A 21,934-nucleotide genomic window follows, 5' to 3' on the forward strand; every position below is an offset into this window, starting at 1 on the left:
ATGCAGGATAAGGTTTTAGCGGAAGAGAAGGTGCTAGTGGCGCTTCAGGCATTAAGCCAAGAAAGAGAGCAGACGGCCAAGGAACACCAGGCAAAGGTAGAGTGCCTGGAGGCCCAGGCCCTCGGAATGCAACGGGAACACCAGGCAAAGGTAGAGCGCCTGGAGGCCTGTGCCTTCGCGGTGCAACAGGAACACCAGGCAAAGGTAGAGTGCCTGGAGGCCCAGGCCCTCGGAGTGCAACGGGAACATCAGGCAAGGGTAGAGCGCCTGGAATACCAGACCGCTGAAAGTAAAGCCAGTGCTAGGCTCAAGATGGAGCACTTGGAATACCAGGTCAGAGAGGCGAGGGGCAGCGAGATAAAGCTGTAGGACACGATTTGCGACCTCATCCAAAAATTAAAAGAGCAGGAGGAGAAAGTAAAGGAGGTAAAGGCAGCATACAAGCTAGCCTGCGACCGGGGTTTCGAGGAGGCAGATCACGGGCCCTGTAGGGAGGAGATAGAAAGCTTGGGCATGGCCTTATCGAGGGCGAAGGGCATGGTATGCCTCATCAGCCCAAAGGTGGGCCAGTCGGACTTTACCGGCAACCCAAACAGAACCGTCCTACAGGCAGCACCCAGAACAAAGTTGGCTAGGGAATCAGAGGTCCCACGGCCGCCACCCATAGCTCCGAGTTTTCAGGAGGTCTGGCAGCAAGGGGGGGTGGAGGATGAAGTGGTAGGGGAAGCACAGCAGGCCCCGCTAGATAGGCCGGGACCAGGGCCGGTGTACCCCCTCCGACAACGGAGGTACGGCCCGCCCGTTGACGATGAGGACCTGGGGCCATCCAAAATCAGTTTGTGGTGCCGCATGCCACCCAACAGCTCAGGGCCATGGTTAGTCACATCCCCAAGCTCACCGAAAAGGGAGACCCCTCTCTGCATTTCAGGGACATAGAACAGGCAGCGTGCGTTAATAACTGCGATGACGCAGAGCAAGCTAAGATGCTGCTGTTTTCTCTGGGGAGTGATCTCCTCCAGACCCTGTCTAATGAATGTAAAAAGGGGCAGAAAGATTGAGGATTTGAGGAACGAGATATTGGAGGCCATGGGACTCGATGACGGTAGTTCGTTCGCCCGGGTGGAAAAAACGGTACAGCTCCCAGGGGAGTCCCCGCAGGCGTTCACAGACAGGCTGTGGCCAGTCTACCGGAGCGCATGCCCGGGAATGCCAGCGCGGACATTACTGAACCAAGTCCAATTGACCCACTGGCTCCGTTGTCTAATGACAAACTGCCTGCCCCAAATCCAAGCCCAGGCTGCAGCCTGGTTTGACCCCAGTAGCCCCCAAACCACCAAGGAAATGGTGATCAGCCAGCTCACGATAGCATTTAAAAATATGAGGGGTATCGAGACGCCCCAACCCAAGGGAAAAGTCCATGAGGTTAAACCTGGGGGCCAGAATAAGAGAGTGGCACCAGGAGGGGAACCGTCCCTCCCAGACTAAGTTAAACTGTTACGGGTGCGGGAAGGACGGCCACTGGCACAAGGATTGTAAAAATCCATGGAAAGACAATAAAGTAAAGAACTCCACAGCCCCAGCCCAAAAGGCAGAGCCAGGTATCCCTCCCGCTGCGATCGAGCCACTCTTGGAGTCAATACGATCTCTCCTCCTGACCAGCCAGGGGAGAATAGCAGCCACCACCAGTGCTTTGACCCCGTCTGCCCCATCCCACTCCCAGCAATGACTAGAACCAGCACAGCCTGTCGACCTGTGTCCCTGCAGAAATGCTGAGGGGAGCAGGCCCTATGTTAAGATGGGGGTGAAGACGGTGCAGGGGAGATATTCGGTGGACACTGGAGCTTCCAGCACGGTGGTCCATTCGGAAGACCCGACCAATTCACCCCGGTCTAACAAGGTCCCATTTAGCTTAATGGGACCCACAGGGAACGAGCAGGCTGGGAAAAGGTCAAAACCTTTGGCCATAGGTTTAGGATCCCTCCATACCACATGGGAGGGTAACCAAAAGACCGACGAGGTGGCCAAGCAGGGGGACAGGGAAGGAGAGTTCTGGGACCCCTGGAGCAGGCCCGGTAGCAGCAATCCGGGACAAGGGAGGCACACGGGGTAGCTTTGGACCCGGACCAAAAGCAGGTCCAAGCCCAAGATCCCACCTTTAAGGCCGCCCTGGTAAGGACAAAGAATTTAGAACAGGGTTACTGGCAGGCTGCTAGTTATATTAAACGATGTAAGTTGTTTAAACCCGAAAAGAAAGAGCAGCCAGTTGGGAAAAGGTCTGAGGTTAGAAATCATCAGCCCGCAGCGGGTACAAGCTCACAGGCTGCACAGGCAGGCACTGTGGCTTGTGTTAGGGGAGGAGCCATTCCGCCCACTGTTCAGGACACTCCCCCAATCCTCTGGGATTCAGATGGGAAGGAGCCCAAGTGCGAGAATCCCGCCCCCGACCCAGGTTTGGAACCTGGGGGCGGAGACACACAGCCCGCTGCAACAGGCGACAACAGGTTACCTGCCCTCAGCCCAAGTTTGGGAGAGGTGAAACCTGAGGGAGAGGACCCCCAGCCAGCGGTCGTGGAAAACCCACAGACCGTGCTAGCAAAGGCTGCGATCCGAGCCAAAGGTCCACCCGCCAAGAAAACCCCACCCGTAGCCCTCCCTAGAAGGTTCCCTCGGACACCCCAGCCCAGAAAGGTATGGTCACCGACTCCCCAGCTTAAAATGACAACCTCCCGAGTTAGAGAAGTCGGAAGACAAAGGTCCCCAGCTAGCAGCTACAGACTGCAAGGGACCGGAAGTGCAGGTCAGTGCAGCCACACCGCAGGGAGCAGCCTGCAGCAGCCCAAACCGGGATTAGGCTGGCCGCCCGGAGACGGGCGGCAGTTGTATATAGTTTAGGTAGTTTAATTTTTAAGTTTATATAGTGTTAAGTTTAGGGTGTTTAATTTAATTCTAATTAAGGTGATGGTTAGTTTTATGTAATCTGCTCCGAGTGTGTACATTTGAGTCGAGGTCGCAAGACCCGACCATGCTTCACCCAAGCCAACGAATCTCTAGGGAACCTGGCTGTGTGCTTCGATATCTATTGCAGGAAAATTTACGGAATGAAGGGGGGCGTAGTCCTACTCGCCCTGATAGGACTGAGCTTCGGAAGGAGAGGTGATGTGGAGGATTCCCACCTCTATGGGTGCTCCGGAGACACAGTACCGATAGCGATCGATGGGAGCGGCGAACGGGATGCAAAGGAGAATTTTACCAATTATGGGGATAGCTGTAAGAATGCCGGTCATGGGCGGGATGACCCAACCCGCACCGGTATACAGGGTGGAGAACATTGGAATCATTCAAGGGGGTGCACACATTCATTTTGCAGCGGTCCCGCCCTATGTCATAAAATGGGAGCACGCTATGACGGGTACTGACCTCTCGGGGTGCCGTAGCCGGGGAGCACACATCATCCTGTGTCCCCAGCGCTTGAATGCCTATTCGAAACCACAATGCGGGTTCAGAGCTGCTGACACGAAACCTATAAATTGTACCATGGAAGCCATGGCACAAGGCCATGTTCCCCCACGGGTATCATATATAGGAGGTGGGACATATTGCGTCACCACAGGAGCGTCTCACTACCAGCACGGACAGCACAGCTGGTGCGCGGAGAGTGACAGCAGCTTCTGTTTCAAACCCGAGGCAGAAGTTCAAGTGGCACAGACACGAATTGTCCCCATTCCTGAACCATCCACTGTTCACCTCACTGTGGAGGAGAATTTTACCCACCTCCAGAAATATGTCGCCCACTTCGGTTACCCGATTTCCCCCTCTCCCAGAGCACCTTACCAAATTATTAAAAGCCATTCTAGTATCACAAAAGCACTTCTACACTTTGGAACGGAAGACTGTACAGATAGGGGCTGACATTTTAGATATTACAACCCCACCCTGGTGGGACGTTTTTGAGAGTATAGAGGTCCCCTCCTGGATTTGAATGGCATCCCACATCTTAGTAGTCTGTCAGCTAGGGATCGTCCTCTACCTGGTTTGTGTCCAGTGTAGGAGAAAGGGTCCTGAGGTAGAATTTAAAGCAAAAGGGTTGTGGAAGGACCAGTATGCCCGGGTGGAAGAAGAAACACCCGCGTGAGCTTTGTGTCATATCACTGCCAAGTGATGGCAGATCTGTTTGCTATTTTTAATAAAGCTCGTTCCTTCTGTTTGCTATTTTTAATAAAGCTCATTCCTTCTGTTTGTTATTTTTAATAAATATGTTTTTTTGGCCTGATGTTTATTTTTATTAAAGGTTGTGTGTTGTAATGAAGTTTTATGATGTCCCAAGTAGTGCAGGGGTGTTGGACCCCCTCCGTGCTTGGACTATTGTAACAGATAGTAATTGTTTCTATCAATAGATACCTGTCATACACTGCAGTTTTCTCTAAGTAAGGGGAATGTATGTGTCGAGGGATCGTGGATAGATAAATATAGGGGAAGGTTGTTTGTGGGGGGTCAGAAATTTGCTCACCTTGATTGGACACTTCAAGCAAGTTTCAGTATCCTAGGGGGGGACTGAAAGGATTCACAAATTTCATGTCTTCCCCCGAAGATTTACTTTTGGCCTATTGAAGAAACCCTGGCTGGACCGAGTTTAAAATCCAGGGCTCAACAAGATGGCTGCGGTCAACCTCATGACCAAGGCCTGTAAGTTTCAGTTTGGACTGACAAAGAAGGAACTTTCCAGAAATTAAAATGCAGACAGACCTTCTGCATTTATGCATGAGAAGCAAACCCAGTGACATTCGGGCCTCTGATTAAAACCCATCAAGGTTGTTTGCACAGACAATCAAGAGCAGGCAAAGCCTATTCAATATGTAATAGCTGCATTCAGGCCTTTGTTAGAGAACATCAACGGGGCATTCAAACTGGAATGGCCCCATCACGAAACCAGTTGGACAAAGGGGAATACTGATGTGATGTTTAAAACCGATTAACTGGCCATTCAGGTCGATGGGCCCAGATCGGTACCCTTTGTATGAGCTTCAACAGGGCCAGGTCAGACAAAAGAAATAAGCTGATCTGGTGAGAGATAAGGGCTACCAGGAACAGTATAACTAGTCCCTCGGGAAGCCATATCTCTCTCTCTCTCTCTCTCTCTCTCTCGCCTCGCCTCCAGTGCCCTGCCGTATCGTCAACCCAGCGAGAGTATCGTCAACAAAGAGCCCGTCCAGGGAAGTAGGACACCCGCAGTTATGTTTGAATTACTGGGGTACCTCTGCTTTGGGGCGGTGAAAACCTAAAAACATCGACAGGCAATAAGGCACAGAGCAGGCGTTTCAACATCCTAGACTGGTGAGCATCAATTTTCTGGCTCATCACAAGATAACCTAGATAGGTGTAAAGGGTGGGAGTTAAGGGGATTGCTAAAATTGTCATTTTAGTCATTTTCCCTCGATGTGTCCGTTTCTCCTTCCCCGCTAAGTGTAATTGTGTTGCATCCATAGTGATTTTCTCTGTATAGTAATTATTTCTCTATTTTAATAAACATTGGTTTTCCTTGCACCGAACCACTGGTCTCGTTTGTTTATATCGCTACTCGTAAATAAGTCCGGTGCTCAGAACGAGAAGGGGGAAGCGATTCGAAGCACATGGGGCTGGAGCAGCTCAGACACGACTGACTGGCCAGACACAAGCCCCAAACCAAAACCCCCTACACTAGTCAGGATGTTGTCAGTAGCTAAACTTTAAGCTGAATTGTGGCTAATGCCTGTGTTATGAAACCAAATAAGTTATAGTTACTCTGATAGCTGAAACAGCTTATTTAAAATGTTAGGATATGCATATTGACAGACAGATTTGTGAATTCCATTCCTCAACAATTCTCAACCCTCCATCACTTCCTTCACCACCCAGCACAAGGGCATACTAGACCACTTCTCATTCTCATTCCAAACACACACTCGCCTCTTCCTTGATCCCTTCACACTAGCTACTAGCAGCATTTTTCTCACATTTGGTAGCCTTCGCACCATCACCAGCTTCTCTCAGGATTCTTTCCTGACTTCACAAACCACACACCTGCTTCTCACTCGACAGCTCCTCACCCTGCTTGCATCTTGCTTCTTCTCCTTCTCAGCATATGCAATAACAGCACAAGCCCCACACATCTGCACTCTCCTTTTCAGTAGTCACTTAACAACTCTTGCCCTCTCTTCTGCAGGACAAAATGGTGAACAGTAATCGTGAGGAGCGAGACCGGGGGAGGACCAGCTATCCTCATGATCCTGAGCGAGCTGGAGCAGCAAGCCATAGAAATCTGTGGGCCGACCAAAATTGTGCGCATCAGCCATTTCGTGGTTAGGCATATCACTGAACAGGGTCTCTGATAATTACTAAGCACTGGAAAAGTGCACATTCAGCCAGCTTGACTACATCAAATCACATAACGATGTATGTCTTCTGCAACTGTGCAGCTTCCAATGCAATTCTAACTCTTCTTCCTTTTCCCTTTCCCCAAGGTCCTTCTCAACAGCCAGAGCCTCCAAAGAAGACACCTCAGAGGAGGAGTGTCCTTCTGAGGAGGCACCACCATGCATTCCATCACTTCCAAGCATCAACACAGACATTGGCATTGTGACTGGGTTAGAGAGTGAGTTAGAGGGGTTGGCACTTAGTGATTCACCTAGAACTAGAGTGCAAGAGCAGACAGAGATAGTCCAGGAGACAGCTCACCGGAGGACGAGATCCTCTTCCAACTCTGCTGAGGAGGACAGAGATGAGGACTTCAGGGGCCCGGCAATAAGAAAACGGTTTGCTTCATAGAAGCAGTTGTACAAGGTACTGGAAGTCGTGCCAAGGTGTTTCACCATCAAAACAAAGTATGAGGGAGTCACTACCAGCCTGTGTGGTGTCATCTCACATGGCACCAGCACTTTGCAGTCTACCAGAGAGAGTGTGGTCACCTAAAAGGATGCTGCAGTTGGGCCCTCACAACAAGAGTCCATGTTCATACACTTTGCAGCTTATGTGGAACCTCAAACGGCTGTGATGCAGATTCTGGGCTCAAACCTGTAGTCTGCTTGAGATAGACAGTCATCCGCCTAGAAGAGGTAGACTTCCACTGTGGACAGAATGGTGGAGTAAGTGGATAGGGCATTCAAGGAGTCACTCATCTTCTTCAGTCTGCCCTGCTGCAGATCAGTGGAAGTGATGAGCTCCAGCCTTATGGGAGTGGCTGTGGGGCAGTGGGAGTGGCAGGTGTTGACCTCTCTCAAGAGGTCAGAACATTTGCTCCCTCGCCACACCCATTAACCAATGCCCAGTATGGTGCCAGAAAGCCAGCTGAACCAGACTGCTCTGGCAGAAGCCGAAATGCAGGAGTCACCGGTCACAGTCATAGTTTAGCATTCCCACATAAACAACAGCAGCCTTCCACCAGCTCTACTGAAGCCACTGGGGGAGCACTTTGTACAGGTAGAAGAGTAAAGAAATCTTTTGTTAAGATAAGCACAATGGATTGAGCACTTGGGTGTTGAGATTTTAGTTTAATCTTCTGTTTGTAAATAAATTCAGCACCTTTTTCACATTTGGGAGTTGGGTAAATGGTTTGACTTTTCAATGATGCAGAATGAAAGGACTGGTGAAGGTGTACAAGGATTGTTAATGCAGAGGAATTCGTGTCACTTTTCAGGTGGATTGAGCAGGTCAATGTTGAGAGATCAACTGCTCCCAGGCCTCTCTGGCTGCCAGGCATTATGGTGCCTCTCCTTCCAGTTCTCTCTCACCTTCACCAAATTCTTCCTCATCAGTCGATGCCTTTTGCTGTGGCTATCCTTCTCCAATTCCAATCATAGTCATGTTGTGTACAATGCAGCACACTAATAGGATACAACCTCTGTGTCTAGAGCATATTGCAGGGAACCCCCAGGGCAATCAAGAACCTTAGATTCAAGATGCCAACAGTGTGCTCAATGATGTCCCTGGTAGTCCCATGGCTACTATTCTAGCTGTGGAACTCAGCCGTGATGGGGTTGCGGAGGGGGTGTCATCAGCCAGGTGTGAAGGGGGTATCTCTTGTCCCCAAGCAACCATCCTCTAACATTCCTGGAGGGGCGGAATAGTGGGGAGATGGATGAGTGACTTAGGATGAAAGCATTGCGGCAGCTGCCAGCGAAACGAGCAGAGACTTGCATGATCCTTCGGCAGTAGTCACACCCGAGTTGGACGTTGATGATATGATAGGTCTTCCTGTTGAGAAAAACGTTTGGCTCCAGCTGCTCGACCATTTAGAATAAAGAAGTAAAATGGCACCCATGATGAGCTGAACATGCGTAGTCAGGGTGAGTAAGGCAAAGCAAACAAATCAAAACAAAGCAATCTCCAAGCTCTGAAATGCCCTGGCACTGCAGTAATCAGAAAAGCATAGACATCCTATTAATCCAAATGAATGGAGGTAAGTGACCCTTTAAATTTTGCTTCATTTGTGTCAGTCAGTTTCTCAGGCCAATCACGTAAGGTATTACTGAGTGGGTTGGCCACGGAGTGCAATTTCCATCCTGCCCAGTTAAAAGAGCACTGGGGTCTCAATGACATCAAGCAACCCCGATTTAAATATATTCACCAGGCACCCATTGACCGGCAGGTGCATTTCCAAACAGTGTCAATTTCTCCGTAAAAATGTCAATGGGCCAGTTCATGGCGGGAATGGAATGATAAGTGGATTCCCCCAATTTTAACCACTCACCTGCCTGTTCCCAGCATGCGTGTAGATTTAAAATTGGGGCCTAGGAGTAATTTTGTTGTAAAACATCTTCAGTCCATCGCTAGTACAAAATCAGTTAATGGAGATTTGTATTTTACAACTCCACTGGTAATTCATTCTCAACCATATACTTGATTGCCAAAGGAAGGGATATGTGAACATTACGACAATGTGGCTGGTGAAGGGAGAAACATTGCTGTCAAATGATAGGAGCACATCACATATATGGGAAAAATTTCCACATAACAATCTCTAAATTGCACCATACAAGTTGGAGAGTCTAATGGAAAAATGTTGACCTATCAGCCAGGTTCTTGCCATTCATCAGCCCAATCCACAACCAGAGCTACAGAAGACAGGCACTGTTCCAATACCTCAAAATATTTAGTGTTTCTACCAGGAGCATAATAATCATATCATTCAATCTGACTGGGTTCAGTTGGATCTGTGCTCAATCTGCTCACACTACTAGTCAGAACTAGCAAACCTCTTCCCCGCAGCTCTGGGATAACTCTGTTCAGAGCTCAATTGAAGACCATTGGGGATGGTTAGGACAAATTGCACTGTGGTTGATTTGTCACCACATTCAGAACTTGACCCTGTGACAGATCCTTCCAAAGCCTAGCAAACAAATTGAAATAAATGAGTTAATGCATCCGTTTAAGCAGCAGATGAAGAAATGTTGTGTGATTGTGTTGAGAATTCACACAATAATATTGCACATAATTTCTAGGCTTTAGTCAGGATATTTAAAGTTTGCATTGACTTTTAATTACAAACTTATTAGCTTTCAAAAGGGAATTGAATATACCTGAAAAGGAAAAGTGGGTTATGAACAAGTGCTTATCCTCCACTTGAGGCCTCTACAGTGGAACAGATAATTTTACAATGGAGAATATCAACAGTGCAAAACCATGTCCTACTATTTTCATGATGCATGATAGGTCTCCGTTGCTTTGCAGGGCACTGCACCTTTAATAAGGAAGGATTTCTATGTTGTCTTTCTGCAATGCAACATACTGAAAGCAGTGATCTGAAAATCTTTCCATTTCAGTTGATAACAGTATCTACAAGAAGTTCCCTGGAAGTTCAAACTCGGGTAGCAACTCCCGGCTGCCAGCCAATGTGCACGGACAGGCTCACTACCCGACACCCGCACGCAGGCGCCATCGGACCACCTTCAGCCAGGAGCAGCTGGAACATCTGGAGGCCACTTTCAGTAAAAACCATTACCCAGACATCTACTGTAGGGAGGAGTTGGCCAAGATCACCAAACTTAATGAGGCACGCATCCAGGTCAGAAATTAGGGGCATTCAATTCTTAGAACAAAGCTATAAACCAAGTTAAAATGCAAAATTATAAAACATGCAATTATGCAATAGATTTGTTTTTACACATTTGTATTCAACTTTTCATGTTAATGATTTATTCATTTATTCATTCATTCTAAGTGGTTCTCCATTTCATTGTCTTTTTATAGGTTACCAACTTTTAATTCTACATTTTAACTTTTTGAAAATATATGTATTATTCCAAGTTTAATATCCTTTAATTTGAATATTGGCAAAGCTCTGTAATAAATATATTCTTATAAATGTACAATCACGCTCATAGATGTGCCCTGGCAGGAACTTGGATATTTTGTTGAAATCCTGAGACCTGCAGTGTTATCTAGTAACATCTGGCAAGAGTTCACTTTTGTTTTGGAATGGTTGCAAATCTTACATATGTTTGGCTGAAAATTGATTTGCTGTAGTTGGCTGGTATTGAAGGGATAGAAACATAGAAGATAGGAGCAGGAGTAGGCCATTCGGCCCCTCAAGCCTGCTCCGCCATTTAATGAGATCATGGCTGATCATCCAAATTTAGTACCCTGTCCCTGCTTTCTCCCCGTTCAGATAATAATCTGCCTTCCTGTTTTCGACACCAAAGTGGATAACCTCACATTTATCCACATTATACTGCATCTGCCCAATCACCCAACCTGTCCAAATCATACTGGAGTTTCTCAGCATCCTCCTCACAACACACACGCCCACCCAGCTTTGTGTCGTCTGCAAACTTGGAGATATTACATCTAGTTCCCTCATCTAGATCATTTATATATATATTGTGAATAGCTGGGGTCCTAGCACCAATCCCTGCGGTACCCCACTAGTCACTGCCTTCCACTCAGAAAAAGACCTGTTTATTCCAACTCTTTGCTTCCTGTCTGCCAACCAGTTCTCTATCCAAGTCAGTACCTTGCCCCCAATCCCATGTGCTTTAACTTTACACGCTAATCTTTTATGCGGGACCTTAGTCCAAATACACAACAGCCACTGGTTCTCCCTTATCTATTCTACCAGTTACATCCTCAAAAAATTCCAGTAGATTAGTCAAGCATGATTTACCTTTTGTAAATCCATGTTGACTTTGTCTGATCCTGTCACTGTTTTCCAAGTGCTCTGTTATTATATCTTTTATAATGGACTCTAGCATTTTCCCCACTACTGATGTCAGGCTTACCAGTCTATAATTCCCTGTTTTCTCTCTACCACCTTTTTTGAATAGTGGGGTAACATTAGCTACCCTCCAATCCATGGGAACTGTTCCAGAGTCTATAGAATTTTGGAAGATGACCAGCAATGCATCTACTATTTCTCGGGCCACTTCCTCAAGTACCCTAGAATGTAGATTATCAGGCCCTCGGGATTTATCGGCCTTCAATCCCGTCAATTTCCCTAACACCATTTCCCTACAAATACGGATTTAATTCAGTTCCTCCCTCTCATTAGACCCTATGTTCCCCGACATCTCTGGGAGGTTATTTGTGTCCTCCTTTGTGAAGACAGAACCAAAGTATGTATTTAATTGGTCTGCCATTTCTTTATTCCCCATTATAAATTCCCCTGATTCTGACTGCAAGGGACCTATGCTTGACTTCAGCAATCTTTTTCTCTTCACATATCTATAGAAGCTTTTAGAGTCAGTTTTTATGTTCCCTGCAAGCTTACTCTCATACTCTATTTTCCCCCTCTTAATTAATCCCTTTGTCCTCCTTTGCTGAATCCTAAACTGCTCCCAATCCTCAGGTTTGCTGCTTTTTCTGGCCAATTTATATGTCCTCTCCTTGGATCTTATGCTATCCCTAATTTCCCTTGTTAGCCACAGTTGAGTCACCTTTTTTGTTTTATTTTTATGCCAAACAGGGGTGAACAAATTCTGTAGTTCATCCATGCGATCTTTAAATACTTGCCATTGCCTATCTACCATCAACCCTTTAAGCAACGTTCCCCAATCCATCCTACCCAACTCGCACCTCATACCATCATAAGTTTCCTTTACTTAAATTCAGGACCCTAGTCTCTGAGTCAAATACTTCATTCTCCATCTTAATGAGGAATTCGATCATAGTATGATCGCTCCACCCCAAGGGGCCTCACAAACAAGATTGCTAATTAATCCTTTCTCATTACATAATACCCAGTCTAAGATGGCCTGATCTCTAGTTGGTTCTTCGACATATTGGTCCAGGAAACCATCCCGTATACACTCCAGGAATTCCTCCTCCACAGTATTGTTACTAATTTGGTTAGCCCAATCTATATGTAGATTAAAGTCACCCATGATAACTGCTGTGCCCTTATTGCACGCGTCTCTAATTTCCCGTTTAATGCCATCCCCAACCTCAGCATTACTGTTTGGGGGTCTGTATACAACTCCCACTAACATTTTCTGCCCCTTGGTATTTCTCAGCTCTACCCATACAGATTCCACATCATCAGAGCTAATATCCTTCCTTACTATTGTAGAGATCCTGTACATATCATTTTGTGTGTCTACTTTTACTTTAATAGGCTCAGACTATACCTCTAGTACTTTACTTGACACATGAACTGTTGTCATGAAACAAATGCTGAAACCTTTGTCTATGCTTTTGTTACCACCAGCTTTGTCTTTGCCCACACCCTCTTCACTGGTCTCCTTAGTTCCACTGTACACAATCTCCAATTCAGCCAACAACTATCATTTATATAGCAACTTTAACGTGGAGAAATGTCCCAAGGCTCTTCACAGAGACATAATGATACAAAAAATTGCTGCCAAGAGATAGGAGGGGCTTGGTCAAAGAGATAGGTTTAAAGGAGGAGGGGGAAATGGAGAGGTTTAGGGAGGTAATTCTAGAATGTAGGGTCTAGGTGGCTGAAGGTACAGCCACCAATTGTGGGGCAAAAGAAGGAACGATGCACAAGAGGTCAAGGTCAGAGGATTCTGGATGAGAATTTTAAATTGGAGGCATTGGGAGACCAGGAGCCAAGGTAATTCAGCAAGAAGAGGGTTGATTGGTGAGCAGGGCTTGATATAGGGTAAAATATGAGCAGCAGCATTTTGGATGAAGTTTATGAAGAGTGGAGGGTGGGAGGCTGGCCAAAAGAGCATTGCAATAGTCAAGTCAGGAGCTGATAAAGTCATAGATGAAGGTTTCAGCAGTAGATGGCTGAGGCAGGGACAGAGACAGCCAATGTTCTGGAGGGAGAAGTAGGCAATGTTTGTGATAGAGATTATATGGCATTGGAAGCCCAGCTCGAGGTTGAATAGGATGCCAAGGTTGTGATCAGTCTCATTCAACCCGAGCTGGGGCATGAGAGGGGAATTGAATCAGTGGCAAGGGTACGGAATGTGATGGGGGGTGCTAAGAGGATGGCTTTGGTCTTCCCAATGTTTAATTGGAAGAAATGTTGCCTCATTCTGGACTGTATGTCGAACAGGCAGTCCGACAACACAGAGGCACTGGAGAGGTAAAGACAAGTGGTGGAGAGGTAGAACTGGGTGTCATCAGTGTTCGTGTGGCAGCTGACCATACGCCCATGTATTGTGTTGCCAAAAGGCAGCATGTAGAAGAAGAGGGGGCCAAGGATAAATCCTTGAGGGACTTATGAGGAGTGATAGTGCGCCATGGTCAGTCACAGAGGGTGTCATTTGTGACTTTAAGTAGGGGCATTTCAGTGCTGTGGCAGGAGCAAAAATCTAATTGGAGAGATCCAAACAGAGTTTCAGGAAAGGTGGTCACAGATTTGGGAGGTGGCAACACATTCAAAGACTTTGGTGAGGAAAAATTAGGTTAGAAATGGGGCGATAGTTTGCAAGGACAGAGGGGCCGAGGGTGCTTATTTTGAGGAAGGGGATACTGACAGCATTTTGAAAGGGAGGGGTACAGTACCTGAGGAAAGGAACCATTGTCAATGTCAGCTAGCATAGGGATCAGGAAGAGAAGTTGGGTGGTCAGCAGTTTAGTGGGACTATGGTCAAGTGAGCAGGAAGTGGGTCTCATGGACAAAATGAGCTCGGAGAGGAGATAGAAGAGGAACTAGAGAAAGGCACACCAAATCTGCTGCCCATATCTTGTTCCACTTGTCCATTATCCACAACTTTGCCACCCTCATTAGCTTGATGTCCATCAATGCATTGTAATTGAAATCATTGTTCACCTTCACTCTGCAACCTCCTTCAGCCCCACATTCCAGCTCATGGTCATCTGACCTCTTGACTCTGACCTTGTGTACATCCCTGCATCCTCAACTCCACCATTTAAAGAGTCTTATGCTGTCTCAATTTGGAACTCCGTTCCTATCTCTTTTTCACTACTTTACTCCCCACCTTTAAAAGACTTTCTTGAAAACCTATCACTTTGATAATGTTTTCAGTCATTTTTCCCATATCATCTGCTGCTAGACGTTCATTTCTCCTCTGCGTAGTGCCTTGGGATGTTTATATAAATGTCCTATATAAATTCAATTTATCGTTGATGTACATCACTATTGAAAATTTGTAAATGATTGGAAACACATGTTATTCTAAAGGAAATGTTCAAGCACGATTTTGGATACTTTCAACAAAACAGCATGGAAATCTTGGACATTATAAACTGAGATTGAAGGCTGGGTTCTTTATGAACACGATTTAGAAAGATTAAATAGATATTTCATGTGATGTCGTGCAAACCATTTATCAACACCACATTAATGGAATTGTTTGTTTTGGCACCGACTAATTCCTTGCACTATGTAACACCAGGACCCCTGGTTTATACCAATGGACTATTTTTAAACAGCATTTCAGTAGATCAGTCTCTGGTTCAGCAAATGTAACTCTTTTTTAAAGAAATGAAGTGCAATTAACATGATGATTTCAGCATATTTTACATAACCCATCACTACTGCTATCTAATAAGCCGAGCTGGGTGTCTGACCTTTATGGAAAATCATTGGTATGCTCAAGAGTGTCCAAATCAAACCACCGAGGAATTCATATACAAGTAGAATTTCTGCTTGCCTATGGGCCAGGACTTGTGATGTTAATGAGCGTGCAGTGTTGGGTTTGGCAAATCTATTGTATAGTCCTTGCTGATTCAATTCCTGTTCTTTCAGGTATGGTTTCAAAACAGACGCGCAAAGCACCGGAAACAAGAACGAGCCATTCAGAAGTCAATTCCGCCGACTGTTATCTCAGCCTGCAGCGGCCTGATACCGGGTGTTTGTCCCGTGTCTACTTCTGCCAGGCCGTACCAGTATCCGCACGCCATCAATCACATACCGCGTTTCTCTTCGATGGCAACTAGCGCCTATGGTTCTCCACCAGCCGTCAGCCAGTTCACCTGCACCAGCACGCATGCACACTTGGCCTCCGCCCCACCTCCACCACGGCAGCATGACGACTGGTACAGTCCTCTACGCTCCATTAACTCTCCCACGGCTGGCTTACCTTCATCAATGCTCTCCCTGGGGCCTATGCCAGGCCTGGATCCACCAACACACTGGAACTAACTGCTAACTACAAAGATCATTCTAACTTTCCAAAGTAAACTCAAGGTGCATTATGTAATCCTATGCCCTGATTATCTGATAGCTCTGCACTAATTTAGAAAATTGTATTTAAGCAAATGTGCCCAAATCAATATTTGTTTTTAAGTTGAATTATTGGTGAAGGTCATATGAGTCATTTCCAGTTACCAAATTGGAAAAAGATTGTATGGTTTAAAAAAAATAGAACTTATAGGCTCGTTCATTATTGCTTAATTAAAGTAATATGTTTTAACAAAAATAGTTGTGGTTCTCGTGCCTTATCAAGCAGCTGACGTGTTTTATATTTTGACCATTGCTGTCTGAGGTACATGTCAAAAATAGAGGAAAGTTGAGTTTTTCCCCTGGTTATTCAGAGAATAATTATAAAATGCTTATAAACATCTGACTATAGTATGATATCTAGAAAATGAGTGAAAGTGGAGATAAACTAAGGCATTTTTACTCTAGATATTTTTTCTATATTTTAAATGACTTCATAGATAAAGCCTTTCCATGGGCTTCTCTTCGTCTTCAAAAAGTGGCAGAATAATGCATGAGACTATTTTAGGTTTTAAACTGCCTGATAAATTTATTAAATAGGAATAGTAGAAAAAATAGGTTTACAGTAGTTAAGTTTAGTTAGCTCCTTGTTGTAATAGAAAATTAAAAACTTCTAATGTCAAATTAAACTTTAGTTAACATTTATCTATAGTTGTTCTGTTTCTATTCCCACTATCGAAATACCTAGCTAGCTAACTTTCTTTGGAAAATTTTAGACAGATTGGCCTAGAAATTCGGTATAGCCGCGTTTGGGGCGCTAGTCCTGGCGATGCGCAAAGTTTAGCGCCAGGCGCAATTTAGCGCCACCTAGCGCGATATTGGGTTGCAGCGCCCCTAAAGGTGATTGCAGCACTAAATCAGGCGCTGCACGCTACTCTTAAGGCGCTAACCCGGCGGTGCAACCCAATTTCACGGCGGCGGGGCGCAGCAAGGGTGCTGTCAATAATCACTTTCCCTGAGACACACTGGCGCCGGCCAGCTCTTAAAGGGGCAGGTCAATTGGCATCACCAGACACACTCACTGCCTTGTAGGCCTTCAAAGCGGTGGGAGCCTACCTGTGGCGCACCAGCCTAGCAAGACATGGAAAGGGTGAGGCAGAAGGCGGAATGCCTCACTGATGGGGCATTGGATGCTTTGGTTGGCGCAGTGGAATCAAGGCCAGGGAAGATGGTCGGAATGTGATTTATGTTTTGGACAGTCTCCCGGGTGTGAGAGGCAGTTATGTGTCAGTGTATTAGTTTTGCTTTCTATTGCCATAGCTTTCTCATGTTTGAAGGAACCACATTCTGTGTAATGAAACACTTTCTTCATTTACAATGGCTATGCCTGCTATTTACATGCATCTTGCCCTTCACAGGCTTGGGGGTATCAGACCGGTTCCATTCCTGGTCTTGGAATGGCAGCAAACATTCCGTGAGAGGGGCCTAGAAGCTACTTCTGATCAGTCTGTGATGTGCAGCCTGAGAAGAGCCACTCGCGTAGAAGTTCAGGCCAGCAGGCATCTTCTCAGCCACCGACAGATATGTCCTGCACCTTAACTGAGGCTGCAGATCTGGCTGAAGCAGCTGGCACAGCTCAGTCACCACCTCCTTTCTAAATCGCAGCCTTCTGACACACCGCTCCTCCGGCATGTTCATGTAGGAAAACTGCCGTCGGAAAACCCTGCCAGTGTAAGGTCTGCTGGCCCTCCTCCGTCTGGCCATGCCCGCCCCCCTCTCCCAGCGTCTCAGTGCCCTTTCCAGATGATTCAGGAGCAGGATGTTCCCCTCCAATGCAACCCCCATAATAAGTGCCCACAGGAAGGTTCCCCATTGTCAAGGCTCACCAACAGCAAGGTGATGGTCAGAAAGCTGAAGATCGTCTGCCTGCGCTGGCTCAGTGGTCAAATGGCTGTGTGTGCAGCTCAGCAACTCTTTGCAGCTCTCGAAGAAGTTGTGCTCCAAAAATGGCTGCCGCTTTTAAACCACACCAGTCCCTTTTAAATAACGCTCCTCCACCCCGCGAGCGACTTGGTAAGGTCCAGGTAAGCTGTCACTATTAGCGCCAGGCGCTACGGAGGGGGGCGCCACTGAATTTCCGGTCTGGGGCGCGCAAAAGGCGTTACACACTCAAATGACGTCATAATCAGCCTGCGCCCATGAGCGGGCGCTAAGATTTAGCGCCGGCGCTAAATGCATGCTCAATATGGGGCGAGGCGCTAGGCGCCCTGCGCCCGCCTGGAAATTGGTTAACGCCCCACTTCTCGGCCTCTTTAGGCGTTAATTGGTGGCGCTAACAACCGAATTTCTCCCCTATTGAGTTTGAAGATCACCTAAATCATCTTAGCTCATTAAAAGGTCCAGCTTGACTCAGTGATTTGAAATCATTTTTGTCTAAGACTTAGCTTGCTATTGGCTTCTTCAATTTGGTCATGGTACATAAGTGGTTAAAAATAATTTCTCATAGAAATCATGTCCCAGCTGAAACCAATACAATGTTTAAAAATGCTTGATTTTTGTTACATCCTATTTTCAATGGCATGTCCTAGAATCATAGAATGGTTACAGCACGGAAGGAGGCCATTTGGCCCGTTAAGCCTGTGCCAGCTCTCTGCAAGAGCACCTCAGCTAGTCCCACTCCCCTACCCTTTCCCCATAGCCATGCAAATTTTTTCCTTCAGATACTTGTCCAACTCCCTTTTCAAAGGTAAGATGGAGTCTGCCTCCACCACCCTTTCAGGACCTGCATTCCAGATCCTAACCACTCGCTGCGTAAAAAAGTTGTTTCTTACGTCACTTTTGGTTCTTTTGCCAATCACCTTAAATCTGTGTCCTCTGGTTCTCGACCCTTCTGCCAATGGGAAGTTTCACTCTATCTACTCTGTCCAGACCACTCGTGAGTGTAAACACCGCTATCAAATCTCCTCTCAATCTTCTCTGCTCCAAGGAGAACAACCCCAGCTTCTCCAGTCTATCAACGTAACTGAAGTCCCTCATTCCTGGAATTATTTTCTTAAATCTTTTCTGCACTTTCTCTAAGGCCTTCACATCCTTCCTAAAGTGTGGTGGCCAGAATTGGACACAATACTCCAGTTGGGGCCAAACCAGTGTTTTATACAGGTTCATCATAAATAGAGGTACAAAAGTGTGGAAATTATGAAGCCTGGGATCCTGTAAGCCTTTTTAACTGCTTTCTCAACCTGCCCTGCCACCTTCAACTATTTGTGTAAACATACCCCTAGGTCTCTCTGTTCGTGCACCCCCTTTAGGATTGTACCATTTAGTTTATATGTCCTCTCCCTATTTTCTACCAAAATGTATCACTTCACACTTTTCTGCGTTAAATTTCACCAGCCTGTCTGTCTTCCTGAAGTCTATCACTCTCCTCCTCACTGTTCACTATACGTCCAAGTTTTGTGTCACCTGCAAATTTTGAAATTGTGCCCTGTACACCCACATCCAAGTCATTAATATAGATCAAAAAAAGCAGTGGTCCTAGAACCGACCCCTGGGGGAACACCACCTCCTCCAGTGCGAAAAACAAACGTTCACCACTACTGTTTCCTGTCACTTACACAATTTCATATCCATGCTGCCACTGTCCCTTTTATTCCATGGGCTTCAACTTTGCTGGCAAGCGTATTATGTGGCACTTTGTCGAACACTATTTGGAAATCCATGTACAGTACATCAACCGCATTACCCTCATCAGCCCTCTCTGTTACCTCATCAAAAAACTCAAATCAAGTTGGTTAAACACTATTTGCCTTTAAAAAATCTGTGCTGGCTTTCCTTAATTAATCCACACCTATCCAAGTGACTGTTAATTTTGTCCCCGATTACAGTTTCTAAAAGCTTCCCCACTACTGAGGTTAAACTGACTGGCCTGTAGTTGCTGGGTTTATCTTTACACCCTTTTTTGAACAATGGTGTAACATTTGCAATTCTCCAGTCCTCTGACACCACCCCCGTATCTATGGAGGATTGGAATATTATGGCCAGTACCTCCACAATTTCCTCCCTCAATTCCCTCAGCATCCGAAGATGCATCCCACGCGCGCTTGATGATTTATCTACTTTAAGTACAAAAGACGTACCTCTATCAATTTTTATACGCTTAAGTGTCTCCTCTACCTCCTCCTTCACTATGTCTGACAGCATCCTCTTCCTTGGTGAAGACAGATGCAAAGTACTCATTTAGTACCTCAGCCATACCCTCTGTCTCCATGCATAGGTCTCCTTTTTGGTCCCTAATCAGCCCCACCCCTCCTCTTACTATTTATATGCCTATAGAAGACTTCTGGATTACTTTTATGTTGACTGTCATTCTATTCTCATACCCTCTGCCCCTATTATTTTCTTTTTCACTTCTCCTCTGACCTTTCCATATATAGCCTGATTCGTAGATGGATTTGCAACATGCCATCTGTCATACATGCTCTTTTTCTGCTTAATCATATTCCCTATCTGTTTCGTCATCCAGGGAGCCCTGACTTTGGTTGCCCTGCCTTTCCCCCTAGTGGGAATGTACCTCAACTGTACCTGAACTATTTCCTCTTTAAAAGGTAGCCTGTTGTTCCATTACAGTTTTGCCTGCCAATTTTTGATTCCAGTTTACCTGGGCCAGATATGTTCTCATGTTGGACTTCCCCCAGTTAAACATTTTTACTCTAGATTGCTCCCGGTCCTTTTCCATAGCTAATCTAAACCTTATGATACTATGATCACCGTTCCCTAAATGTTCACCTACTGACACTTGCTCCACTTGGCCTACCTCATGCCCCAGAAACAGATCCAGCAATGCCTCCTCCCTCGTCGGGCCGGCAAACATACCGATCAAGAAAGTTCTCCTGAACTCACTTCAGAAATTCTTCCCCTTCACTGCCCTTAACACTATTACGGTCCATGTTAGGATAGTTGAAGTCCCCATTTCTTTTTCTGTATAAAGAGTTTGGGAAAACTTTTTTTTTTTTTAATTTTTTTAAACACAAGTATTGCCACATATGAAGGAAATTAAAGTTTTTTTTCCCCAAATATTTTATTGGCATTTGGCTCATGCCTATTTAAGAATCTCTGAAGAATTATTCTTCAGTGGAGTGTGCTAATGTTGATTTTAGCAGAACTTTGAGCATAGAAAGTAGATGACATTAGTTCAAACAAGACTTTAAATTAAGATTCATTTGTTGTCTCAATTAAAAGTTGAAAACTTGATATCTCTTTGAAAACAGAATGGAGGGTTCCACGGATAAATATACATAAGGATGATCAATGTTATATCCTCACCAGATACTTTTCTTTATGCCCAGCTCAAAGTATTGCTTTCACAGGCAAGCCATCACTGCCTACAAACTGAAGTGTGACCTTCTGCACAAAGTATCATGAAGGGGTAAGCAAAAAGCTCCTAATGTTGCTGATAAGTTCACTAGAAATAGTAAATCTGGACCTTTTGACTCGTGGATAAAGAACAGGGACTGACTGTCTACCTCCGGTTATAATTTACTGTATAAATCAGGTTTAAGAAAAAAATTGGAAGAAAACTGCAAAAAGATAAATCACATTGGTTTACTTAGCTTAACCTATTTCAAAATATTCCATAACTTGGAATATACATGTACGGAAAAGTTTGTATGTGAAAGCAGATATCCATACTTTTTCCATTCATTCCAGCTCATTAAATTACCCGAAGAAGATATTCACTGAAGAAATCTTGATACAGTGCCCCACTTATAGTTCTCTTTCCTGTGAAGACAAAGGAAGATCAAAGCAGTATCTCAGCTGCCAATTATAGCAGGGTTCAAAGGCACTGGACAGTCTTTGAGTACAAACTACAAGTTGAGAAGGCTGTTAAAAAGGCATACAGTAACACAGGCTTTATAAGTAGAGGCATAAAGTACAAAAGCAAGGAAGTTATGCTAAACCTTTATAAAACACTGGTTAGGCCCCAGAATTCCATTATTTCTTATGTTTATGAAATTGAGTTAAGTTTCTTCCCTTGCTCCAAGGTTCTCACAGTAGTCGCCAATTCTCATTAAACCAAATGGCTTTTATTTCCCTTGCAACAGAAAATATTGTAATACTGGATATATTTTTTCCAGTTTTTTTTCCTCTCTCCCTTCCTGCACGTGGCAACTTATGCTGGGGTACAGTTCCAACACAGCAACAGCCCTATGATACTCCTCCCTCCCCCACCCAAGTGGCCATTCTTAATTTGTGAGCCTAGACAGGCAGCAGGCTGTTTGACCACCATTAACTGGACCAAATCATGTCCTCAACCAACACCCCCCCACACATACACAAAGAAAGAATCATAGGAACAGGAACCCTGGCTGA

At 45.5% G+C, this 21,934-nt stretch overlaps 1 protein-coding gene across 1 annotated transcript in view; it reads left to right on the forward strand.

Annotated features, from left to right (window-relative positions):
• Positions 1–15,838, forward strand: part of prop1 (PROP paired-like homeobox 1) — a 31,472-nt gene extending 15,634 nt beyond the window's left edge. The window contains exons 2-3 of the mRNA XM_085980638.1: positions 9,795–10,036; positions 15,152–15,838. Of these exons, the coding sequence (XP_085836764.1) occupies positions 9,795–10,036; positions 15,152–15,547 (638 nt within the window). The 3' untranslated portion in view covers positions 15,548–15,838. The remainder of the gene's footprint in view (positions 1–9,794; positions 10,037–15,151) is intronic.
• Positions 15,839–21,934: the final 6,096 nt, after the last annotated feature.

The sequence above is a fragment of the Somniosus microcephalus genome, chromosome 3, assembly GCF_052327205.1.
Source record: "Somniosus microcephalus isolate GS21.2 chromosome 3, FLI_Smic_1.0, whole genome shotgun sequence".
Lineage (NCBI taxonomy): Eukaryota > Metazoa > Chordata > Chondrichthyes > Squaliformes > Somniosidae > Somniosus > Somniosus microcephalus.